The 24,616-nt window shown below is 41.1% G+C and overlaps 1 protein-coding gene across 3 annotated transcripts in view; it reads right to left on the bottom strand.

The window, feature by feature from the left end:
• Positions 1-24,616, bottom strand: part of LOC143029698 (E3 ubiquitin-protein ligase TRIM23-like) — a 144,225-nt gene that overhangs the window by 40,466 nt on the left and 79,143 nt on the right. For 2 of the 3 annotated variants that reach the window (XM_076192537.1, XM_076192538.1), the window contains exon 9: positions 8,564-8,689. The exons of the other annotated variant lie outside the window; for it this stretch is intronic. In XM_076192537.1, the coding sequence (XP_076048652.1) occupies positions 8,564-8,689 (126 nt within the window). The remainder of the gene's footprint in view (positions 1-8,563; positions 8,690-24,616) is intronic. 3 annotated transcript variants of the gene reach the window in all.

Here is a 24,616-nt window from a genome sequence, read left to right as displayed (position 1 = left end):
GTGTGAAAGAAGTTGAAGATAAATGTGGGTAAAAGTAAGGTAATGAGATGTACAAGGGATGAAGGTGGCAGTAGACTGGAAGTGAGTATTAAGGGAGAGAGTCTGGAGGAAGTGGATATTTTGAGATACTTGAGTGTGAATGTGGTAGGAAAGGGAGGTACGGGGGTGAAGGTAGAATGTAGATTGAGAGAAGTAAATGCCTTGGTGGATTAAAGAGTGTAATGAGAAATAGACATTTGGAAATAGATGCTAAGAGGAGATTGTATGAAGGAGTGATTGTGCTGACAGCACTGTATGGGGCAGAAACATGGAACATAAGAAAGGAGGAGAGAAGGAGTTTGAATGTGTTTGAGATGAGGTGCCTGAGAAGTACGATTGGGGTTACTGGGCTGGACAGAGTGAGAAATGAGGAGGTGAGGAGGAGCACAGGGGTGGAAAGGGAGTTGGGAGATAGGGTGGATGAAAGAGTATTGGGATTGTTTGGACACATAGAAAGAATGAGTGAAGAAAGACTAGTAAAAGAGGTATGGAAGGCAGATGTGGAAGGAGTGAACATGAGGGGACATCCTAGAATGAGATGGATGGATGGGGTGAAGGGGGCTTTGGGGAAGGACGGGAGAGGACAGAAGACTGGGGTGAATGGAGAATGGTTGTACTGTATATGGATGATGTTGTGATGCATGAGGTGGAATGGGTGGGGGGATGGGGGATGAGGTAGTACGTGTGAGCAAAATTTGATGCAGCCCGAAGGGATTTCTTCCCGTCTTCTCCTTTTATGCATGGGGGGACAGAGAGGGAAGGGGGGGTCTCCGATTTAATGAAGCAGCCTTGCTGTGGATGTGCTGTGACCTGCGACACTGCCTCTGACATAGGGCAGTGGACAAGGTTCAGGGATGACCCGTCATCCAGGAGGTGCTAAGATAAGAGGGAGTGGAGTGTATTTAGGGATGGAATGGGTGGGAATGATTTTATGCCTTTTTCTTTTTGGCTACCTCCCTTGAAAGGGGGAAAAAGCCTTGGTATATGTATGTATATATATATATATATATATATATATATATATATATATATATATATATATATTTATATATATATATAATATATATATATATATATATCAAATATATAAATATATATATATATATATATATACATACACACACACACACACACACACACTTTCAACGAACGGACGGCTTGAAGAACGTTCTGAAGAAAAGTGAAGATTGTGGATCCCAACGCAAAGAGAAGTGCCTTTTTGTATTTGCAGGGTGGGGGGAAATTGCTCGTGGGGTAGTGGGAAAGTAAGGAAAGAGGAGAGGGGGAGGGATTGCTGGGGAAATGGAAGGTAATGAGGAGGTGGAGGAAATGGCCCTGACGGGCCGCCGAAAGGTAGACAAACGACCCCAAGACGAGTTGGATGATGACGACATGTCTAATAGGAATGTGAAGATTAGAGGTATAGATAGGAGCAATATAGCAGAAAGTGATGAGAATATTTTCAAGGGATTTAAAGAGAGTGGGGGGGACACAAACCCCCCCCGACTGACAAGACTAGAGAAGAAGGTTGATAAGGTGATCGAGGACTTGGAGAGTAGGTTAGGTCATATGAACACCATTTTACAAAGGGTTGAAAGATTGGAAGAACTGGAAAAGGCGAATAAAAACTTAACTGATGAAATAGAAGACCTAAAAAGACAGTTAAGAGAGGTAAAGGTGGAGAATGAGGAATTGAAGAAGAATAGTAAAGAAAACAGAGAAACGATAGCTAAAGAAAGTAAAAATTGGAAGAAAACCCAAGAAGGAAATAAGATTTCATTCACTGACATAGTCAAACAGCAATTGAAAGAACATACTGAAGACTCAGTTATTAAAGTGATGAGACAAAAGGAGAATATAGTAAGGGATTTAGCAGACAAGAAGAAATGTATAATTATATTAGGAATGGAAGAGAAACACAACACAGATAGAACCACAAGAATCAAAGAGGAAAATGAAAAAGTAAGCCAATTACTAGAATCAGTTCAGGAAGATGAACCAGAAATTATGAAACAAATCGAAGAGAAATTTAGACTCGGAAAGTATAGCACAGACAAGACCAGACCAATTAAGATTAAATTCAAGTCACAAACAACGGCAGAGAATATCTTATCCAAAACAGGGAAACTAGCAACAAGTGAACAATACAAAAAGATATGGATAAAAAGAGAAATGAATAAAGAGGAAAGAGAGGAAGAAAAGCAGAAAAGACTGGAAGCTAAGGCAAAAAACGAGAACAGAACGGAGTCAGAGAAAGAGAGATTCTATTGGAGAGTAGTGAACATGAAACTAAGGAAGTTCGACATACAAAAGAAAAACATAAGGGAAACAGAGAACACAATGGAAGTGGCAGAAAACTAAGAGTGTCTTACACAAATATAGATGGATTAATAACAGGATTGAATGAGCTGAATGATTATTTGAAAGAAAAAGAACCGGACATAATGGGAATTGTAGAAACAAAATTAAAAGGCCCACTACCACCCAACAGTGTAGGACATGATGCATACAATTATTGGATTAGAAACAGAGAGAAAAAGCAAGGGGGTGGAGTTATGTTCCTGACTAAGAAGGATATAAACGTGAAAGGTGTCATATATGGAAAGAATACAGTAGAGATGATTATGATAGAAGTGGAAGACAGAGATAAGAAGAGCAGAAAATTTGTGATCAATTATGTGCCTCCGAAAACAGCCTCATGGGAGGAGAGTGAATATAAAAGTATGTTAGAGGACACAAAGATAGCATTAACTAAAATAATGGAAGACGGAGGAAGAATAGTTATGATGGGCGACTTTAATTGCAAAGAAATCTGCTGGGAAGAAATGACAGTAAAGAGTGGTGATGACTCATGGGGAAATGCTCTACTTGAGATGATTACTGACCATTCAATGACACAATGGATACAAGAGAACACTAGGTATAGAAATGAAGAAGAACCATCGAGACTAGACTTAATAATTACATCCGAACCTAGAATAGTGGACAAGATTGAATATAAAACACCAATAGGTAAAAGTGACCACATATTGATTGAACTGGAACTTAATGAAGAAAAATATATGAAAAGAAATGAACAATATAGAAAAGGAAGAATGATGTATGAAAAAACAAACTTTGATAAAATAAGAGAATTCTTCCAACAAGAAAACTGGGAAGAAATATACAAAGAAGAAACATCAGTGGAAGAGAAATGGAATATTTTGACAAAAATTTACAAAAAAGGCGTGGAAAAGTATGTCCCAAGACAAAAACAAGAAAAAGAATATGTAAAATGCTGGTACAACAAAAGTTGTAGGGAGTTAAAAGACAAAAGAGACAAAGCCTGGACCAGATGGAAAAAAGACAGAAGACCTGAAAAATGGAAAATATATACTGGTTATAGAAATGAATATGTACAAAAGTGCAGAGAGGAAAAAAGAAAATATGAAAAAGATGTTATAGAAAAGTGTAAAGATCAACCAAAACTATTCTACAGATTTGTAAACAATAAACTGAAAAACAAACAAGACTTGGAGAAATTAAGACAAGGAGGAGTTGAATACACTGAGGAAATGGAAATGGCAGAAATTATGAACAAACATTTTAAATCAGTGTTTACAAGGGAAAATATACAACCTGAAGAGATTGAGTGGAAAGAAAAAGTCCCCCCTATGGAAGAAATAGAAGTAACAAAGAATGAAATATTGACACACTTGGGTAATTTTGATGTCAGAAAATCGCATGGACCAGATGAAATAGCAAACTGGATTCTGAAAGAATGCAGGAATGAACTGGCAGACAAAATACATAGCATAATAAGCAGTTCCTTAAAAGAAGGAAAAGTTCCAGAAGATTGGAAAAAAGCAAATATAGTACCTATATATAAAGGAGGAAATAAAGAAGAACCTACCAACTATAGACCAGTCTCTCTAACAAGTACAATAGCAAAAATTTGTGAAAGAATTATCAAAAGTAGATGGGTAAAATACTTGGAAAAAAACAACGTACTAAATCCAAGGCAATTTGGATTCAGACAAGGACGATCATGCGTCACCAATTTAATATGTTTCTATTCAAGGCTAATAGATATAATACAAGAAAGAGATGGATGGGCTGATTGTGCATTTCTAGACCTAAAAAAAGCTTTTGACAAAGTACCACATAAGAAGTTGCTTAAGAAATTAGAATATGAAGGAGGAATACAAGGTAAATTGCTAAATTGGATGGAAGACTTTTTGCAAGAAAGAAAAATGAGAGTAGTGATAAGAGATCAGCACTCAAAATGGAATGAAGTAATAAGCGGTGTCCCGCAGGGAACAGTTCTGGCCCCAATAATGTTTGCTATATATATTAATGATATGGATGAAGGAATTGAAAGCTATATGAGCTTCTTTGCAGATGATGCAAAACTACTGAAAAGAGTGAAAACTGAAGAAGATTGTGAATCACTACAGAGAGATCTAAATAAAGTACAAGAATGGAGTAGGAAGTGGGAGATGGAGTTCAATACAAAAAAGTGTAGTATAATGGAATTTGGAAAAAGCAAAAACAGAATAACAGGATCATATAATTTGGGAGAAGAAGGAATAAAAAAAGTAGAAAATGAGAAGGACCTGGGAGTCATTGTTATGAATAATATGTCACCTGAGAAACATAAATAAGATTTTTGGAGAAACTTATAATTTAATAAGAACAATCAAAGTGGCATTTACATACCTGGATGAAGAAATGGTGAGGAAAATCCTAATCACCCTGATAAGACCAAGATTGGAATATGCAGCAACGATATGGTCACCAAGTACAAAAAAATGTATAAAAAAACTTGAAAGAATACAAAGAGCAATCACAAAACTGGCACCAACACTCTCAAAACTATCATATGAAGAGAGACTACAAAAACTTAAACTACAGACACTAGAGCAAAGAAGAGAGAGAGGAGATTTGATAGCTATTTACAGAATCATGAAAGGCATAGAAATTACTGATAGAGAGAATCTGATAAAATGGGATGACAGAAATACAAGAGGACACGGAAAGAAAATAAAAAAAGACAGCTATAGAAGAGATTTGAAAAAGAACAGCTTTCCTCACAGAGTAATAGACAGTTGGAACAAGTTAGATGAGAAAGTGGTGTGTGCAAAAACAATACATGAATTTAAAAATAGTTTAGATAAAATGAGATATGAAGACGGGACCCCACGAGCATAGCTCCCCTTCCCGTAAAATACAACTAGGTAAATACAACTAGGTAAATACATATACATATATATATATTTAGGTATATATGTATATATATATACATATACATATATACATATATAAATATAAACATATATATATATATAAATATATACATATATATATACATATATATATATACATATATATATATATACATATATATATATATACATATATATATATATATTCATACATACATATATATATACATATATATATATATATATATATATATATACACATATATATGATAAAAAAAATAGAAATAAATAAATCAGACTAAAGAAACATATTTGTCAAATGAATATCTTGCATGATGAAAGAGAGATAACTACTGACAATTCAATCTAGAAAACACCATGCAAGGATGAAGTCTTTATCCTCACATGGTACTCTTCTTGGCTTGATTTCATTTGACCCCACTGACCCCCCAGCCTAATACAAGTCACAAGTTATCATGATTTTCCTTTTTTCTTCCGAGTAGTTTCATTTGCTAATAATCATTCTTTGGACGAATACATTTTTTGAAATATTTTTTCTATTGAATTTATTTTCAACACTAAATCTATCTATACACCTATCTATCTACCAATATACATACATATACCAATGGGTTTTTCCCCCTTACATGGGATGTAGTCAATGTCAAAAGGCATAATTCCACTCCTACCCATTCCATCTTCACCCACTCTACTCCCATTCATCACCCCTCCCTCCCTCTTTTCTTGGTTCCTCCTGGATGATGAGTCTTCCCTGCATCTTGCCCATTGCCCTGGGTCAGAAGCTATGCAGTAAGACACAGCATATCCAAAGCAAGGCAGCTTCATTTAATTGGTGACCCCCCTCTATGTCCCCTCATCCCCTCATGGAGAAAAAGAGAAGAAAGGAGGTTGCTGATAAAATGAAGCGGCCTTGCTTTGGATGTGTTGTGTCTTGCTGCATTGCTTCTGACCCAGGGCAATGGGCGAGATGCAGGGATGACCTGTCATTCTAGAGGAGCCAAGAAAAGAGGGAGAGAGAGAGGGAGAGGTGGTGAATGGGAGTGGAGTGGGTGGGGATGAAATTATAGTAACAGTGGTACTGAGAGTGAGGCTGAATACAAACAGAGGGGTCTGTGTCTCCTTTATTTGTAACTAATAGTTGTAGTTGTTGTTGTTGTTCCCTAGACTGTCTATCCAAGCAAATGGCTGTTTATAAATAAGGGGGGAAATGGAATACCTTACTTTACCTACGTAATTGTATTTACCTAACTGTATCTTATGGGAATGGGAGCCATGCTCATGGTGTCCCATCTCTGTATCTCACCATATCTAATTTGCTCTTAAATTCTTGTATTGTTTTTGCACACACTATTGTTTTGTCTAGTATGTTCCATATATCCACCACTCTGTGGGGAAAGCTGTTCTTTTTCAGATCTCTTCTATAACTGTCCTTTTTGAGTTTCTTTCCATGTCCTCTTGTGTTTCCCTTATCCCAATTTAATAAGTCTTCTCTATAAAAGACTTCTATACCTCTCATAATTTTGTAGACAGTCAACAAGTCACCTCTTTCTCTTTTTTGTTCCAGAGTCAGTAATTCTAGTTTTGACAATCTTTCTTCATATGACAGTTTTGATAGTGTTGTGGCCAAGGGCACACTGCACTTGTGGTGTGTATCTTGTCAAGCCGTGGTCATCACCTAACTGACCGGCACCTCCAGCCCACTTGACCCTGCTTGCTTGCTGGGGTGCCTGGACTGCCTGGGCACCCGGCCAACATCTCCTAGAGCAACAATCATGTGGATAGTATATGGGTGATGAAAACCCGAGCTACCATCAGTGCTTCTTTGGAACTTATGGGCACAGCGACCAAGAAACAGGTTAGGACATCGACCACTATAAGTATGTATATTGCACCATCTAAAGTGATGGTTAATGGTCCTATGAGATCAATGTGCACTCTCTTGAACAGACTTGTAACAGTAGGAAACTGTCTGTGTGGAGCTGGGAGATCATATGAGAGCTTGCATGTGATGCAAGTTTTGCAATTCTTTACATATGCCTTTACATCCTCTAACATCTTTGGCCAAAAGACAAACTTTTGCAGTCACTCAAGAGTGACTTGGACTCCTCCATGACCTGCCACTGGATGACAATGGGCAATACATAATGCTGCTGTCTTTGCTCCTTCAGGGACTACCAGGCAAAGTTCCTCCAACTAGTATGCATTTGTGTGCAATTGGTATAAAAGTCCATCTGGGAGGAGTCAAAACTCCTTGATTGGTACTCTTAAGTGGGGAACCTTGGACTCTATTGTTGTGGGTCCCTTGAGATAATTCTTTATTTGACCCCAATCAGCATGTTCATTCTGTTCGGATCACTAGTTGGTCCCATTTGATAGGGTCCTCCTCAGTGTTCGAGTTTCCTTGGCCTGTGGTTATGACCAATTCTATGAAAGCATCCATAGGGTGGTCAGTTCCCCATATTCTACAGAGTGCATCAGCGACAATGTTTAATCACCCAAGGATATAATTGACTTCAAGATTGAAATCAGTGATTGTCATTTGCCACCGGAGAATCCAAGTGTTTGTGCCCTTGGCAGTGAAGACAGACCAAAGGCCTGTGATCGTTCAATAGAATAACTGGGTATCCATGATTAGAGGGTGATTTACAGTGAGACCGTAAACCACTGCTAATGCTTCTCTTTCAACAGTACTATTCCGTCTCTCATGTTCATTTACAGTGCGACTGAAATAGGAGAGTGGGTGTCTCCTACCTCCCTTGTCCTATTGAAGCACGCTCCCCATTGCTGAAGCCCCAGCATCAGTAGTAAGAAAGGTTTTGCAAAATTGGAGTAGGGGAGGACTACTGTGGTGGACAAGTGGGTTTTGAGGGACTCAAATCCATGCACCTGAGAAGATATCCATGGGCCAAGCTCACAATCCTTGTGTTTCCTAAGTCATCCTTCATCCTATCTACTAGAGGTCGTAAAACCTTGGCAAAATTTGAGATGAATTTCCTATAGCACCCTGCTAATCCCAGGAAGGAGAGCAGTTCTTTCTGATGTGCTGGCTATGGGAAAACCTTGATGGCTCAAACTTTCTCTGGTTGAAGCTTGATCCCTTCCTGGGATATTACATGCCCTAGGTAGGTGACTTCTTTCTGGAAGAAGTGACACTTCTCTAGCCTCAAAGAGAGGCCTGCCTCCTGTAACCTCTGAAGGACATCCTCAAGGTTCTTGAGATGGTCGTCCTAAGTGGTTCCCAGAACAATAATATCGTCCATGTACACCACTGTGTTAATCCCTAATAGCCCTGTTAGTACCTGATTCATCACATGCTGAAAGCATGATGGGGCATCCTTCAACCCAAAGGGAAGAGATGTGAACTCATAGTGACCCTCAGGTGTCGAGAACACATTTTTCTTGCAGCTGCTCTCCACCTGTGGGATCTGGAGATACCCTTGTTTAAAATCTAATAAGGAAAATATGATGCTGGCGCCAAGACTCTGTAACATCGAGTCAATATGGGGAAGTGGGAACCTATCATCTACCACATTTTTGTTCAGCACTTGAAAGTCAAGACAGCTGAATCATTTTGTCCTTCTTTACAATGGGGATGACAGGAACATTATAAAATTATGGGGATCGGGATGAGTGGATGATCCCCTTATGAAGCATGTCTCCAATTAGGTCACAGATTTCCTCTCAGAATTTCTCAGAAATGGGGTAAGATTTGCAATATACATGTGGTTCCAATGGTCCTAATCTCATGGAAAAAGTGAGGTGTCATGGTAAGAGGATCCCCTGGTAAGGCAAAAACATTGCCATATTTGACCACAAAAGTGGTAAAAGATCTCTCCTTGCTATTTTGGATGGGGACAAATTTCCTTACTTCCTGTTGTAGCTTATCACCTCATAATGTATTCACTTTCTTGGTCACCTGTATTGTTCCCACTGATACGTCTGTCCTGCTGTCTACCAACATGATCTCCCCTAGGAGGGTAAGTTCCCCAACCACGTGGTCTTTCTGGATCTCAAGGGCATCAGGTCCCAAGTTCAGGAACAGGATTTTGCACCAGGCCTTTTTCTGTTCTGTGCAGCTCCACTACTCCCTGGCCAAACAAGCTGGCACCCTCAGCGTATGCACATGCCATGAACAATGCCGAGATGTCCTGACCTGTGAGAATGAGCTTGTCTGCTCTCTCTAAGAGGAATCCTAGTGTTCTGCCCAAGAAACCCGGTACCTATTGAGCCTTGATGGTTTTAATTGAGAACGCGACTGCCTCGCTTATCCCCTGATGACTGTCTCTTGTCGCACAAAGTGAGCATTGGTGTTACCAAAACACTCATCCCTACAAGGATTACTGGAATATCCTTGCCTTCATCTTTGAATGTTAAAGGACAAAATGTTAAAATCACCCTGTGGGCTGATAGGAAATCAAAGCCTAAAATCAATCTTGTGGGTAGGCCCTCTGCAGGGATGACAAAGAATGTGTGTGTAAACTGGAAACCCACTAGACCAAACCTTACAGTAAATCTATCAAGGTTAGGCATCTCCAAACCACCCACCACTATGATTCTGGTGGTGCCCACCTGTAAGCCTTCTGCATCAACGGGCAGGACACTCCTATGAATTAGAGATACCATTGCCCCCATGTTGAGGAGAGGGCGGCAAACTCACTGGGTGGCATTTGACCCAAACAACTGAACTGTCACCATGGCCAGGCTACCTCCAGCACTATAAGTGCTGGGAAAATCTACATGGATAATTTCCACATGTTTTCTAGGCACGGCAGTTACCTTGAGGCAGGATTCCCTCTGCGTGAGAAGTTTTTTGACTGGCCATTGTCAAAAAAGCCAGACTGGCTTCCATTTCTTGCATGACCTGCACAGCCACAGGCATAGCAAGGTGTGCTTGTCTGGCCACATGGGCGAAAATAGCATGCCTCAGTTATTGTTGTTGTTCCCTAGACTGTCTGTCCAAGCAGTCCCATCTCCCCAAGGAATGCCACGGCCAAAATGGGGTTTTCCCACAAATCCTTTATGGAGTGTATGTTGTGTTGTTTGCATGCGTGATTGTGTATAGTGCAGTCTCCCATGACGTGTTGAATAATATGGGGTGAAGTGTTACATCCTGGGCATTTGTCCACAATGCAGTCATCCAGTCTTTTCTGGTAGCTTAGAAGGGCTGGGTGGTGGCCGCACCACAGTCTGGCCAGATGGACTCTATCCTTCCATGGGAGAGAGGATTCAGAAGGATGGATATCAGGGGGTCTGGCATGCAACAATGTGTTGTCTTGTAGAGTGTTAATGGAGCAATGAGTGCTGTGATTATGAATATGTTTCAGGAGGCTGGTATTTTGTGGTTTTGGAGGAAGAGAAGAGAGTATTTGTGTGTGATATAGACATTTGGGTGTCTTTTTTTTTATATTTCTTGGTGAGTGTGGGTGTTCTGCTATGTAGTGTAGTGGGTGTGCTGTGTTTGTGGAGGCTCCATCAAGTGTTTTTGTGCCTCTCATATAAAAGTGATCTTTGACTTTGAGGACTTTTGTTTCATAGTGTAGGTGATCTGTAGGTGCTGTATATGTGCAGCCTGTAATTGTTTTTAATGCTTTGTTTTGTATGGTCTGAAGGGTATTGAGGTGTGTCTCACTGAGATTAGGAGCCCATGCTGCACTCACATAATTCATCGCTGAGCGTATGCATTGTTTGTATATTGTAGTATTAGTTTCTTTGTTTTGTCCAAATGTTGTTCCAGTGATTGATTTGAGTGCATTGAGTCTAGATGTGCATCTATTTTTTATGTTTGTGATGTGTTTGAATGACATGGATGTATCTTATGTTACACAAAGAATTTTGAAGGTGTGTGTGTGTGTGGTATTAGCGTGTTGTTGATATAGAGTTGAGGAATGTATTTGTGTTCTTTTGTCCAGTTGGTGAGCAGTGTTGCTGTAGATTTGAATGGGGCTATTTTGAGTCTGTAATAAACCATGTGTTGAGTGTATCAAAGTATAGCTGTATTATTTCTGTGACTTTGTCTATGTTATGACGTGTACATGTGATTGTTATGTTGTCTGCATAGGAAGAGATTTGTATTTCTGAGGTGTCTGGTGTGGGTATATCATGCATGTATAGATTAAAGAGTGTGGGGGATAGAACAGAGCCCTGTGGTACTCCATTCTTAATGTTTCTGATGTGCGATGATTGGCCATTATATGACACATAAGTATTTCTGCCTGCCAGATAACTGGCCAGCCATCTTTTGGTGCTATTGTGCATGTCTGTGTTATATATTTCCTTTGTTAGTTTGTGGCGGGAGATAGCATCAAAAGCTTTACTAGTGTCTAATGTTATAAGAAGTGTTCTGTGATGGGGCCTATCTGAGTTGATGCCATCTAATATTCTTTGTGTGAGGTTTATTAGAAGAGTGTTTGTGGAGTGTAGTGGCCTAAAACCTTGTTGTGATTCAGCAAGAGGAATATGTGGCGTGATGAGCTGAAGTATGAGGCATTCAATGACTTTGGAGGGGGTGCAGAGAAGTGTGATAGGGCAGTGTGATGTTGGGATTGTTGGGTCTCTATTGGGTTTTGGGATTGTGATTATTTCCCCATGCTTCCAGATGTTGGGTATAGTGTTGCATGAATAGCTGTAGTTTGCAATGTTTGTGAGTGCATGTATACCTTGTGGTCCAATATGATTTAGGTGGATGTTACTTATGTTGTCAGGACCACAGGCGGATGAGTGCTTGAGGTTATGTATTATGTGTTTTGTCTCACTGTCTATGAAGGGTGTACTGTATAGTCCGAGTCTGTGGGAAAGTCTTTCTTACATCGAATGGTGTGTCAGTTGTCAGGGTGAGAAGTGAGATGGCTTGTCTGTGCAAAATGATTGACGAGCATGTTTGCTTGCTGTCTGTTTGAGGGTAATTTATCCGTTGTTGTGGTTATTGTTGCGTGAGAGCATGTTATGTTATTGTTGGATAGTGTAATGCTGTTGAATGTTTTGTACAATTTACTGGTGTTTGCTTTGTGGTCAAGTGTATTGACAAACTTGAGCCAATTTTGTGTTTTTTGTTCATGTATTTTATTGGTAATCTGTGTTTAGTGTTTGTATTTGGTCAGCTATGTTTTGAGGGATAGGTGTGGGGGTATTGTGTTTAAGTTGATCTCGTTGTCTGATGAGGCCTTGGATTTCTGGTGTGAAATTGGGGTTGTGTGATTTTCTGTTGCCTCTAGGGATATCTCTTGTCTGCGTTTTGTATGATTGTATTAAAAGTGTATACAGCATTGTTTATGTTTGTGATTGGTGTACTGTTATGCATCTCAAAATGTTGTTCTGTCTCTTCAGTAAAAGCTTCCCAGTTTGCTCTCTTGTAATTGGTGTATGTGTGTCTGTGGCCAACTAGGGTGCATCTTGTTTTGGTGGTGATGATGATTGGAAAGTGGTCAGATCAAAGGGATCTGATCACTCTCCATGAAGTAGTTGGGGTTAGGCAGGGGGAACAGAAGGTGATATCAGGAGAGGAGGGGGTGTAGAGGGCTTAGCGTGGGATATATGTATGATTATGTGTGTTGTTCATGATGGTCAGTGAGTCAAGCTGAGTCTGCATATCAAGCCCTCTGTGTCTGAATTGTCAACACACCAGGCTAACTACTTGGCATTGAAGTCTCCACCCATGATAAGGTTTGGGATTGTGGCTAGTTGATTGAGTTGAGGCCTGAAGTTGTTTGGAACTTTGGGAGATGATTGGGGGGGGAATGTATATATTAAATATTGTCAGTGTTGATTTGTTGCCTGTATGGATTAGGATAGATTGGATTTCTGTGGTGTTATCTGTGGTAGGAAGATTTTGGTTGTGGCACTTGTGTCCACAAAACAGATGGATTGGTGGACCAGGATGATGAGTCCACCGCCATTGCCAGCAGTCCGGTCTTGTCTGATGGTGGTGAAGTTGTGCAATGTTGGTGTTTTGTGTGAGTGTCTTAGTTTTGTTTCTTGTATGATGGTAATGTGTATGTTGTGTTGTTTGAGGAAGTGTTTGAGTTCATGTCTTTTTTGTGTTGATGCCATTGATGTTGTGTTGTAATATGTTGATGTTGTGTTCTGTATATGTTGTATGTTACCTTCTGGGGTTGGGGTGTTGTTGTTGTCGTTCCCTTGACTGTCTGTCCGAGCAGTCCCGTCTCCCCAAGGAATGCCACAGCCGAAACTGGGTTTTCCCACAAATCCTTTATAGAGTGTATGTTGTGTTGTTTGCATGCATGATTGTGTATAATGCAGTCTTCCATTATGTGTTGTATGGTATGGGGTGAAGTGTTACATCCTGGGCAGCTGTTCACAATGCAGTCATCCAGCCTCTTCTGGTAGCTTAGAAGTGCTGGGTGGTGGCCGCATCACAGTCTGGCCAGGTGGACTCTGTCCTTTCATGGGAGAGAGGATTCAGAAGGGTGGATATCAGGGGGTCTGGCATGCAGCAATGTGTTGTCTTTCAGTGTGTTAATGGAGCGGTGAGTGATATGATTATGAATATGTTTCTGGAGGCTGGTATTTGGTGGTTGTGGAGGAAGAGAAGAGAGTATCTGTGTGTGATACAGGTCTTTGGGTGTTGTTTTAATGTTTCTTGGTGTGTGTGGGTGTTCTGCTATGTAGTGTAGCGGGTGTGATGTGTTTGTGGTGGCTGCGGCAAGCGTTTGTGTGCCTCTCATGTCGAGGTGGTCCTTGACTTTTGTTTCATGGTATAAATGGTCTGTAGGTTTTGTATTTGTGCAGCCTGTAATTGTTTTTAGGGCTTTGTTTTGTATGATTTGAAGGGTGTTGTGATGCGTCTCACTGAGATTAGCCCATGCAGGACTCGCATAATTCATTACTGAGCGTATGCATTGTTTGTATATTGCTGTATTAGTTTCTTTGTTTTGTCCAAATGTTGTTCCAGTGATTGACTTAAGTGCATTAAGTCCAGGTGTGCATTTGTATCTTATGTTTGTGATGTGTTGTTTGAAAGACATGGATGTATTGTATGTTACACCAAGAATTTTCGGTGTGTTTGTGTGTAGTATTAGATTGTTGTTGATGTAGAGATGAGGTATGGGGAAGGTATAGGATCTGGGTTAGAGGAAAGGAAAGGTGTGATTGGGGACAAAGGGTGGGGGTAGATTGATTGAGGACAAGGGCGGGGGGAGACTGGGTGTGGGCAAGGGTGCAGGCTGTGGTTGGGCAGATGGCAGTGAGGTTACTGGAGGGCAGGTAGAATATGTCCAAGTGTTTGTGTATTCATTTGTGTTTGTAAGTGTTGTACAAGTGAAGTGGGCCCAGTTTTTGCATATGTTACATTAAACTGAGCCCTTTGTCTGACTGCTGAAAGTGATGGGTTTGGAGCATGCTGGGCATGTGTATGTTGTGGTAGGCCCAGGATTGCCCTCTACATCTCCGGCTAATAGTAGAAGAAGAGGGGTGAATGCTGGAAAAACACTCCTAAGTGCAGAAAAAATGTAACAGTGCATGTTGTGAAAGGCATGTGGTACTCGCCCAGGTGACTGAAGGCCCTCCTGGGGATAGGTGCCACCTGCGTAGCGCCGGTGGCCAGGGATGTTTGCTGCTGTTTGGCCCCCAACTCTTGGGGTTGGGGGGTGGTCCCATGATGAAGACACTGCGGCATACAGATTTTGCCTCGCCTCTCCATTCATGAGAGACATAGGGGAAGACACATACACTCCTCACAGGGCCAGGGGACACAGAAACACATGGAAATGGAACTGTGGGCGTGGTATCCAAAACAGGTGGCATCCCTATCGCACCCATTGTAGGAAACTAGGCCACTCTATTGAGCATGCCTCAGTAGAGTGGCCTAGTTTCCTACAATGGGTGTGGTAGGGACACCACCTGTTTTGGATACCAAGCCCACTGTTTCATTTCCATGTGTTTCTGTGTCCCCTGGCCCTGTGAGAAGTGTATGTCTTCCTCTATGTCTCTCATGAATGGTGAGGCGAGGAAAAATCTGTATGCCTTTTCAGCATAGAGATGGAATAGCTTGGTGGTGTAAGGGGTGATTGTGAGATGTTGCTCGTGGCAGGATAGTGTCAAGGCCAAATACCCATCACTGGAATATTCAGTCTTTATGGGTAAGTTATGCTGGTGTGTATAGCCTATAGCAGCGTGGAGAACCCTGGGGATGGAAGCCTCCTGCTCACAAGTGAAGACACTTGTGAACTGCTTGGGCATGGTCGCCTTCAATTTGTTTTTGGCAACATAAATGGCATGCTCTCCCATGTCATGCCGGTAAACCACATATGACACTACCATGTCAGCCAAGTGCAGTGCATACAAGCTGAGCATCTCAGAATCCTTCCTCATGGTAGTGTCCAAACAGCTGCTGATACTATCAAAGGAAGCAGGTAAGAAGTTAGTGAAATCCACCTTAAAATTGACCCAATTATTGGGTTGTTTACCCCGAGCTAACCTAGCTGACATTGCAGCATTGCCCCCTGATTTTTGCTAGATGACACCAATCTTGTCAGCATTGCTCACCTCTGGGGTCCACTGCTCTTTCAAGAGACTGAGCTAAGTCTGAACATCATAACATGCTGGCTGCCGATTCATCAGGTGGTGAGTTACCCATCAAAATGAACAGTGCCTTGGACTGATGACTAACATAGCCATTCTCTTGAGGTTTATTATTTCTTTTAGACATATTTTTTCCAAATTGTGCTCCTTTTGCATTCACTGAGTGGTCCTAACAGTGTGATTTGGTCTTGTAAATATGTTCACTGAGTTAAAAATGGGTGTATTTATAGAGTGTAACACCTCTAACCACTACTGCCGCCACTATGGTAACCATGGTACTAAGGGTGAGGCTGAATACAAACACAGAGGGTTCTGTGTCTCCTTTATTTGTAACTAATAGTTGTGGTGGAGCAAATGGCTGTTTATAATTAAGGGGGGGAAACAGAATACCTTACTTACCTAGTTGTATTATACGGGAAGGGAATGCACGTGGTGACCCATCTTTGTATCTTTCAGCATCAAGTTTTTTCTTAAAACCTTGAATAGTGTTTGCACACACTGTTTCCTTATCTAAATTATTCCAGGTATCCAGTACTCTATGTGGGATGCTATTTTTTTTCAGATCTCTTCTATAATTATCCTTTTTGAGTTTCTTTTTGTGTCCCCTTGTTTTTCCATTGTCCCATTTTAGTAAATCTTTCCTATCTAGGATTTCCATTCCTTTCATGATTCTATAAATAGTCAGCAGATCTACTTTTTCTCTTTGTTCAAGAATTGGTAATTCCAATTTGGACAATCTTTGTTCGTATGTTAATTTGGAGAGAGTTGGTGCCAACTTTGTCATTGTTTTCTTTCTAATTTCTTTATATTCTTTTTAGTACTGGGTGTCCATAGTGTTACTGCATACTCCAGTTTTGGTCTTATTAGTACAACTAATATTTTTTTAATCATTTCCTCATCCAAATAGTCAAATGCCACTTTCATTGACCTTAATAGGTTGAAGGTTTCTCCGACTATTTTATTGATATGTTTGTCCGGTGTCATGTCTTTGCTGATTATTACTCCAAGGTCTTTTTCAGAGTTCACTTTTTTAACTTTTTCTTCACCAATTTTATAATTTCTTGATATTCTATTTTTACTTTTTCGAAACTCCATTATACCACACTTCTTGATATTTAAGTTCACTTCCCACTTTTGAGTCCATTTCCAAATTTTGTCCAGGTCTGATTGTAATGATTCATAACCCTCCTCTGTTCTTACTTTCTTTAGTATTTTTGTGTCATCTGCAAAGAAATTCATATAACACTCTACTCCTTCATCAATGTCATTTATATATATGGCAAACATGATTGGAGCCAGTACCGAGCCTTGTGGGACACCACTTATCATTTCTTCCGAATTTGAGTATTTGTCTCTAATTACTACCTTCATTTTTCTCCTAGTCAGGAAGTCTTCCATTCATTCTAATAATTTTCCTCTGATACCACCTACTGATTCTATTTTTCTTATTAGTTTCTTGTGTGGTACCTTATCAAATGCTTTTTGTAGGTCTAGAAAGGCACAGTCTGCCCATCCATCCCTCTCTTGTATTATTTCTATCAGTCTCGAATAGAAGTACATCAGGTTTGTTGTACATGATCTTCCTTGTCTAAATCCAAATTCATTTGGATTTAGTATAGTTTTTTCTTCCAGATGTTTAACAAATCTACTTTTGACAACTTTTCACATATTTTTGCTACTGTGCTTGTTAGGGAGACTGTATCCTCCTTCACATTTAGCAACTCCCTAAATTATTCTTCCTCTTACTGTCACCACTTCTATTATCATCTTTCCATCAGCACCTTTTATCTTTTCTTCTCTACTTCATTCATCTCCCGTTCCTCTCTTGATTTCCTTCCAAAACACCTTTTTATTACTTTAAAAAATTTCTGTCATACTCTTCCCCCATTTTACAACTGCTCTTCTTTTTCCCTCCTTCATCTTATGTTTTACTTCTCTCTTTTTTTTTTATCTGTACCTCTCATATGTTTTGTCCTATCTTGCAACCAATCTGTGAATGCTCGTTTATTCTTTTCTACAACCTTTTTTTTTCATCATCCCACCACTCACTTCCCTTCCTTCTATTTCCTCCTATCCTCCTTGTTCCACACACCAACTTTGCGCACCTTGGGACTCCCTCCTTGAAACACCCCCATTCCTCCTTCACTCCTAGCTCTACTCTAACTTTCACTTCCTACCACTCTTCTCTCAGCTTCTTCTTGTACTCCTTCTCCTTTTCATTTTCATCTAAGCAGTTTATTCTAAGCACCTGCCTACATTCTGTCTTTTTCCTCTTTCTCCATCTACCCTCCACTCTCAACTTACCTTCTATAAAAAAATTATATGATATTCGCCCACTTTCTCCCCTAGGAACATGTACAAAACTCTTCTTCCTCTTCTCCTGGGTACCAATATATAGTCCATTAAAGCCCTATCTACCACCATTCTATCCACCACCCTCTCCCATGTGTACTTATGCTTGACTTTCTTCCTAAACACTGTGTTAGTTATCATCAACTCTTTCTAAACATTTCCACCATCAACTCTTCACTATGATTTTTTCCTGAAACTCCACACTTCCCAACCACTCCATCTATTGATTCATCTACTCTAGCACTAAGATCTCCCAACACCACTACATTGACATTTCTCCCTAAACCCTCTATGCACTCAATTAAATTTATCCAAAAAGCCTCCCTTTCCTCTATTATTCTTACTACCAGGCCCATATGCACTTACAAAGACCCAAACACAGAATATCGAGATAAAATTAGTGAAGAAGAGGTAAAAGAAGTAAACTTGGAAAAAGACCTTGGAGTGATGATCAGCAAAGACATGACACCGGATAAGCATATTAATAAAATAGTTGGAGAAACCTACAATTTATTGAGGTAAATAAAAGCGGCATTTGCCTATTTGGACGAGGAAATTATAAAAAAAATTTAACTACACTAATAAGACCAAAACTCGAGTACACAGCAACACTATGGACACCCAGTACCAAAAAGAATATAAAAAAATTAGAAAGAATAAAAAGAGCAACAAAACTGGCACCAACTCTTTCCAAAATGACATATGAACAAAGACTGTCCAAATTAGAATTACTAACTCTGGAACAAAGAAGGGAAAGAGGAGACCTACTACCTATAGAATTATGAAGGGAATGGAAATCTTAGATATGAATAATTTATTGAAATAGGACAAGGGAAAAACAAGAGGACATGAAAAGAAACAAAAAAATAATAATTACAGAAGAGATCTGGAAAAAAAAAAAAAAAAAAAAAAATAGCTTCCCACATATAGTGATAGATACTTGGAACAAATTAGACAAAGAAACAGTGCGTGCAAACACTATTCAAGATTTTAAGAAAAAACTTGATACTGAGAGATACAAAGACGGGTCACCAGGAGCATAGCTCCCTTCCTGCATAATACAACAAGGTAAATACATCTCCCTTTCCAGTTTCACCTTCATTCACATTAACCTTGAAGAAACTTCCATTCCACCACAAAATTACCTATCTCTTCACTAACTAGTATAGCCACTCCTCTCCCTCATCCTCTCTTCATTCCCAACACCCTACCCATTACACTCCCAAACTCAAACTCATCCCAACCTTAGGGTTCTGGTAGAAAAACTCCTAGACACTCTTATGCCTTTGCTTTTCTTTTTTAGGAATGTCCCTTTTGGTGCTACCGAGAGAAGGATGCCTAGTCCTATCCTCCATCCCATATCAGTTGTCTTTTACAACTCAAGTGGAAACACTCAGTGGCAGTACTTTTTCTCCCCTACCACAGGCCCCAGTGAAAATGGAAATGCATACTCTGAGAAGTGGTATGGGACAGTACTAAGAGTGGGGGGGACAGCATAATGGAGGGACAGTCATCACAGTATAATAAAGTAGCATCATTTCTCTAAGTAGATATTTCCTCTAACACAGAATAAATTAAGTGTGGGTCTGGTCCATGGGGGCACCCCATACAGACCCAAAGTATCAGCTGCATGCTAGTGAGCAGATTTTTACCTCACTATAACATGCATCCAATACCCCAGATGGGAAGGAAAACTTCTATCAATATACCAAGGGCTTTTTTCCACTTACTAGGGAGGTAGCCAAAGTCAAAAGGCATATACCCACCCCAACCTATTTCATTCCCACTCATTCCACTCCCATCCATCACCCTTTCCTCCTTCTCATATTACCTCCTCATGGATGATAGGTTATCCCTGTATCCCAACCACTACCCTGGGTCAGAAGCAATGCAGCAAGATGTAGCACATCTATAGCAAGGCCACTTCATTTAATTGGCAACCCCCCTCCTCTTCATCCCTTCATGCAGAAAAATAGAAGACAGGGAGAGATCCCGCTGGGCTGTGTGAAAATATAATTCACACATAACCACTCCCTAATCCCCACCCATCTGTTCCTTGCATCACAGTATCATCTATACACAATCATTCTCCACTCATCCATATCTCCTGCCTTCTCCCTTCCTTCCTCAACAGACATTTCCCTCTTGATCAATGCCCCTTTCACTCCATACATCCATCTCATCCTTGGTCATCCCCTCGTGTTCACTCAATCCACCTCTGCCTTCCACACCTCTTTTACTAAACTTTCATCACTCATTCTTTCCATGTGTCCAAACTACTCCAAAACTCTTTCATTAACCCTATCTCCCATCCCTTCTTCCATACCCACTCTCCTCCTCACCTCCTTGTTTCTCACTTTAGCCAACCTTGTACCATACTTCTCAGACATTTCATCTCAAACACATTTAAACTTTTCCTTTCTGCCTCTCTTAAATATTATGTCTCTGCCCCACACAGTGCTGTTGGCACAATCATCCCTTTACACATTCTTCTCTTTGCATTCATTTCCAAATACCTATTTCTCATTACACTTTTTAATTCCTCAAGGCATTTACTTGTTTCTCTCAATCTACAATTTACCTCCACCTCCAATCCTCCCTTTCCTGCCACATATGACCCTAAGTACCTAAGACAATTCACTTCCTCCAGCCTCTCTCCTTTAAGACTTGCTTCCAAATTGCTGCCATCCTCTCCCCTTGTACATCTTACCACCTTACATTTATCCACATTTACTTTCACCTTTCTCCTATCACATACATACATATACATACATATACCAAGGCTTTTTCCCCCTTCCAAGGGAGGTAGCCAAAAAGGGAAAGGCATAAAAACACTCCCACCCATTTCATCCCTAAATACACTCCACACCCCTCCCACCCTCCCTCTCATCTGAGCACCTCCTGGATGACGGGTCATCCCTGCACCCTGCCCACCGCCCTGGGTCAGAAGCAGTGTCGCAAGACACAGCACATCCACAGCAAGGCCGCTTCATTTAATCGGCGACCCCCCCTCTCCGTCCCCCCTTGCATGTAAGGAGAGGACGGGGAGAAATCCCTACGGGCTGCGTCAAAATTTACTCACACATACTACCCCACCCCCCCGCCCATTCCTCCTCATGCAATCACAACATCATCCATATACAACCATTCTCCACTCACCTCTGTCTTCCGTCCTCTCCCTTCCTTCCTCAACAGACATTCCCCTCTTCCCCAAAGCCCCCTTCACCCCATCCATCCACCTCATCCTAGGACGTCCCCTCATGTTCACTCCCTCCACATCTGCCTTCCATACCTCTTTTACTAGTCTTTCTTCACTCATTCTTTCCATGTGTCCAAACCATCCTAATATTCTTTCATCAACCCTATCTCCCAAATCCTTTTTCACCCCTGTTCTCCTCCTCACCTCCTCATTTCTCACTCTATCCAGCCTAGTAACCCCCACCATACTTCTCAGACACCTCATCTCAAACACATTCAAACTCCTTCTCTCTTCTTCTCTTATGTTCCACGTTTCTGCCCCATACAGTGCTGTTGGCACAATCACTCCTTCATACAGTCTCCTCTTAGCATCCATTCCCAAATGTCTATTCCTCATTACACTCTTTAATCCACCAAGGCATTTACTCGCTTCTCTCAATCTACATTCTACCTCCACCTTCACTCCACCTTTTCCTGCTACACTTGCACCCAAGTATCTAAAACTATCCACTTCCTCCAGTCGCTCTCCCTTAACCCAAATTGCCCGGGTGCCGCACATGTGCGGCAATCACTTTTGTTCCAAGATTTCGGGGTCAGCATATATGTGGTACTTGCAAATTTCTGAAGATATCGGGTGTCAGCATATATGCGTTACATAGCCACGTTCCAAATTCACGGGGAACGCACAAATGCGGTGTTGTCTCTTGTTCTCGGTCCTCAGCATATGTGCGTCTTTTTATCCTATAAGGCCAGAGGTTCTTTGTTTACCATTTGAAGTAAGAGGGGAGGGGGACTGGGGGGATAATTAGTTTCGCCTCATTACTCCAATACCCCCCTACTCAAGGGGGGTGAATGATGTCACCGAATTGGCGCATTCTGATTGGTTTATTTGAAATATATTATCTTATAAGACGATCTGAGATTGGATAATAAATTATGTTACACTATCTATGATTGACCATAGAGGTGAGGGGTGAATGATGTCACCGAATTGGCGCATTCTGATTGGTTTATTTGAAATGTATTATTTTATAAGACGATCTGAGATTGGATAATAAATTATGTTACACTTGGCTATCTATGATTGGCCATAGAGGTGAGGGGTGAATGATGTCACCGAATTGGCGCATTCTGATTGGTTTATTTGAAATATATTATCTTATAAGACGATCTGAGATTGGATAATAAATTATGTTACACTATCTATGATTGGCCATAGAGGTGAGGGGTGAATGATGTCACCGAATTGGCGCATTCTGATTGGTTTATTTGAAATGTATTATTTTATAAGACGATCTGAGATTGGATAATAAATTATGTTACACTTGGCTATCTATGATTGGCCATAGAGCTATATATAAGGCGAGACTCAGACTCAGCCGGTTGAAGTCGTTTCTCGCCAGGCCTCTGAACTGCTAACATGCCTCGCCAGCCCTCAACCTCTCTACGTTCAACTTCTCGACCTACGAGTCATAGAAGGCCTACTTCCAAGTCTCGCCCTTTGCGTATATCATCCTCTGACGAAGATGACCCTGCACCTCTTGCTCCATCACCCAAAAGGCGTGCCATTCCATCTGCAAGTGGAACACAACTTGTACCATCGGGTACACAACAACCTGTACCCTCTACTTCGGGTACACAACAACAAGTAGGCGATTCTGACTGGGATCCTGAGGACGTGGACAGCTCAAGTGAGGGCAGTGATGAAGAATGGGGAGAATTGGATTATGTAAATATACATGATTCATCAATAGACTCGGACGAGCCGCTAGCCAATGTGGTGAGGAAGGAGCACGACAGGAATGCACCAGGTACATCTGGTTTCCAGTGGAAGAAGAAAAATAACGTACCAAGGAGATTTGCTTTCTCTGGTTCTCCAGGAGTACAGAATGAAGATCTGGATGGATACTCCACTGTGTCTGATGTATTTTCCTCTTTATTCCCTCCTGAAATGTGGGAAAGATTTGCTGAGGAGACAAACACATATGCCAGCCAGAACCCACCCAAAGCCTATGCCCATTCGAAGCCTTGGACACCTGTGGACGAGACTGAGATGAAGGCCTTCATAGGTCTCCGTCTTCTCATGGGAGTGCAGAATCGTCCGCATGCACAGCACTTCTGGTCAAAAAGCAAACTTCTGCACTCCGAAATATTTGGTGAGACCATGAGTAGGGACCGATACTCCATGATTGCATCAAATATGCATTTCTCCAATAATATGGATCCTCAGAAGGACAATGACAAGTTGTGGAAGCTAAGGCACATCATTGATATGTTTGACTTCACCTTCAAGACTGTTTATACATCCCCCAAAATTGTGACAGTCGATGAGAGTCTCTTGGCATATCGTGGCAGACATCATGCTGTCCAGTATAATCCCTCAAAGCGGTCACGGTTTGGTCTGAAGGTATACAAGTTGTGCTGCAGTGATGGTCCTGCTGCTGGCTACACCATAGCTTTCAAGGTCTATATGGGGAAGGAACCAGGAAATGATCCAGTGGCTATGAGGGCAGTTGTTGATCTGATGACGAAGGCTGACATGATGGACAAAGGATACGACTTGTATGTGGACAATTGGTATTCGTCACCACAACTTTTTCACTACCTCCAGGCAAGGCGAACAAATGTGGCTGGCACAGTAAGGATGAATAGAAAGTTCATGCCAAAAGATATGGTAGTAAAGAAGAAAGGAGAGATAACATCACGGTCAACAGCTACAGGCATGATATGTATATCCTGGATGGACAAGAGGAGAGTAAACATCCTCTCAACAATGCACAGAGACAACATGGAACCCCTTCCACCCAACAGGAGGGGAGAGGTACGCCACAAGCCACAAGCCATCCTAGATTATAATCTAGGAATGAAAGGAGTGGACTTGTCTGATCAAATGGCACAATCGTACCCTGTACCGCGAAAAACCAACAAGTGGTACATAAAGTTATTTTTTCATCTGCTGGACACTGCCATTGTGAACACTCATCTCATTCACCGGGCATTTGGAAGCACCAAATCACATCTGGATGACAGGCTGGAGCTGATAGAAGACCTTATTCAACCTCATCACACCAGATGCCGCTCACCATCACCAGGACCAGGAGTTATAGGTGTACGACCAGGTCATCTTTTGACTGAAGTCCCAGACAAGAAAAGAAAACGCTGTCGCCAGTGTCGCTTAGAAAGTGGGACAAGAAAAGACTCCTTCTACTGGTGTGCCAAGTGTAAGTTAGGTTTCTGCCCAGGGAAGTGCTTCAATAACTACGCAG

This window comes from Oratosquilla oratoria, chromosome 11 (assembly GCF_046742065.1).
Source record: "Oratosquilla oratoria isolate Oo_2021 chromosome 11, ASM4674206v1, whole genome shotgun sequence".
Lineage (NCBI taxonomy): Eukaryota > Metazoa > Arthropoda > Malacostraca > Stomatopoda > Squillidae > Oratosquilla > Oratosquilla oratoria.
This window is presented reverse-complemented; position numbering and strand designations above follow the sequence as displayed.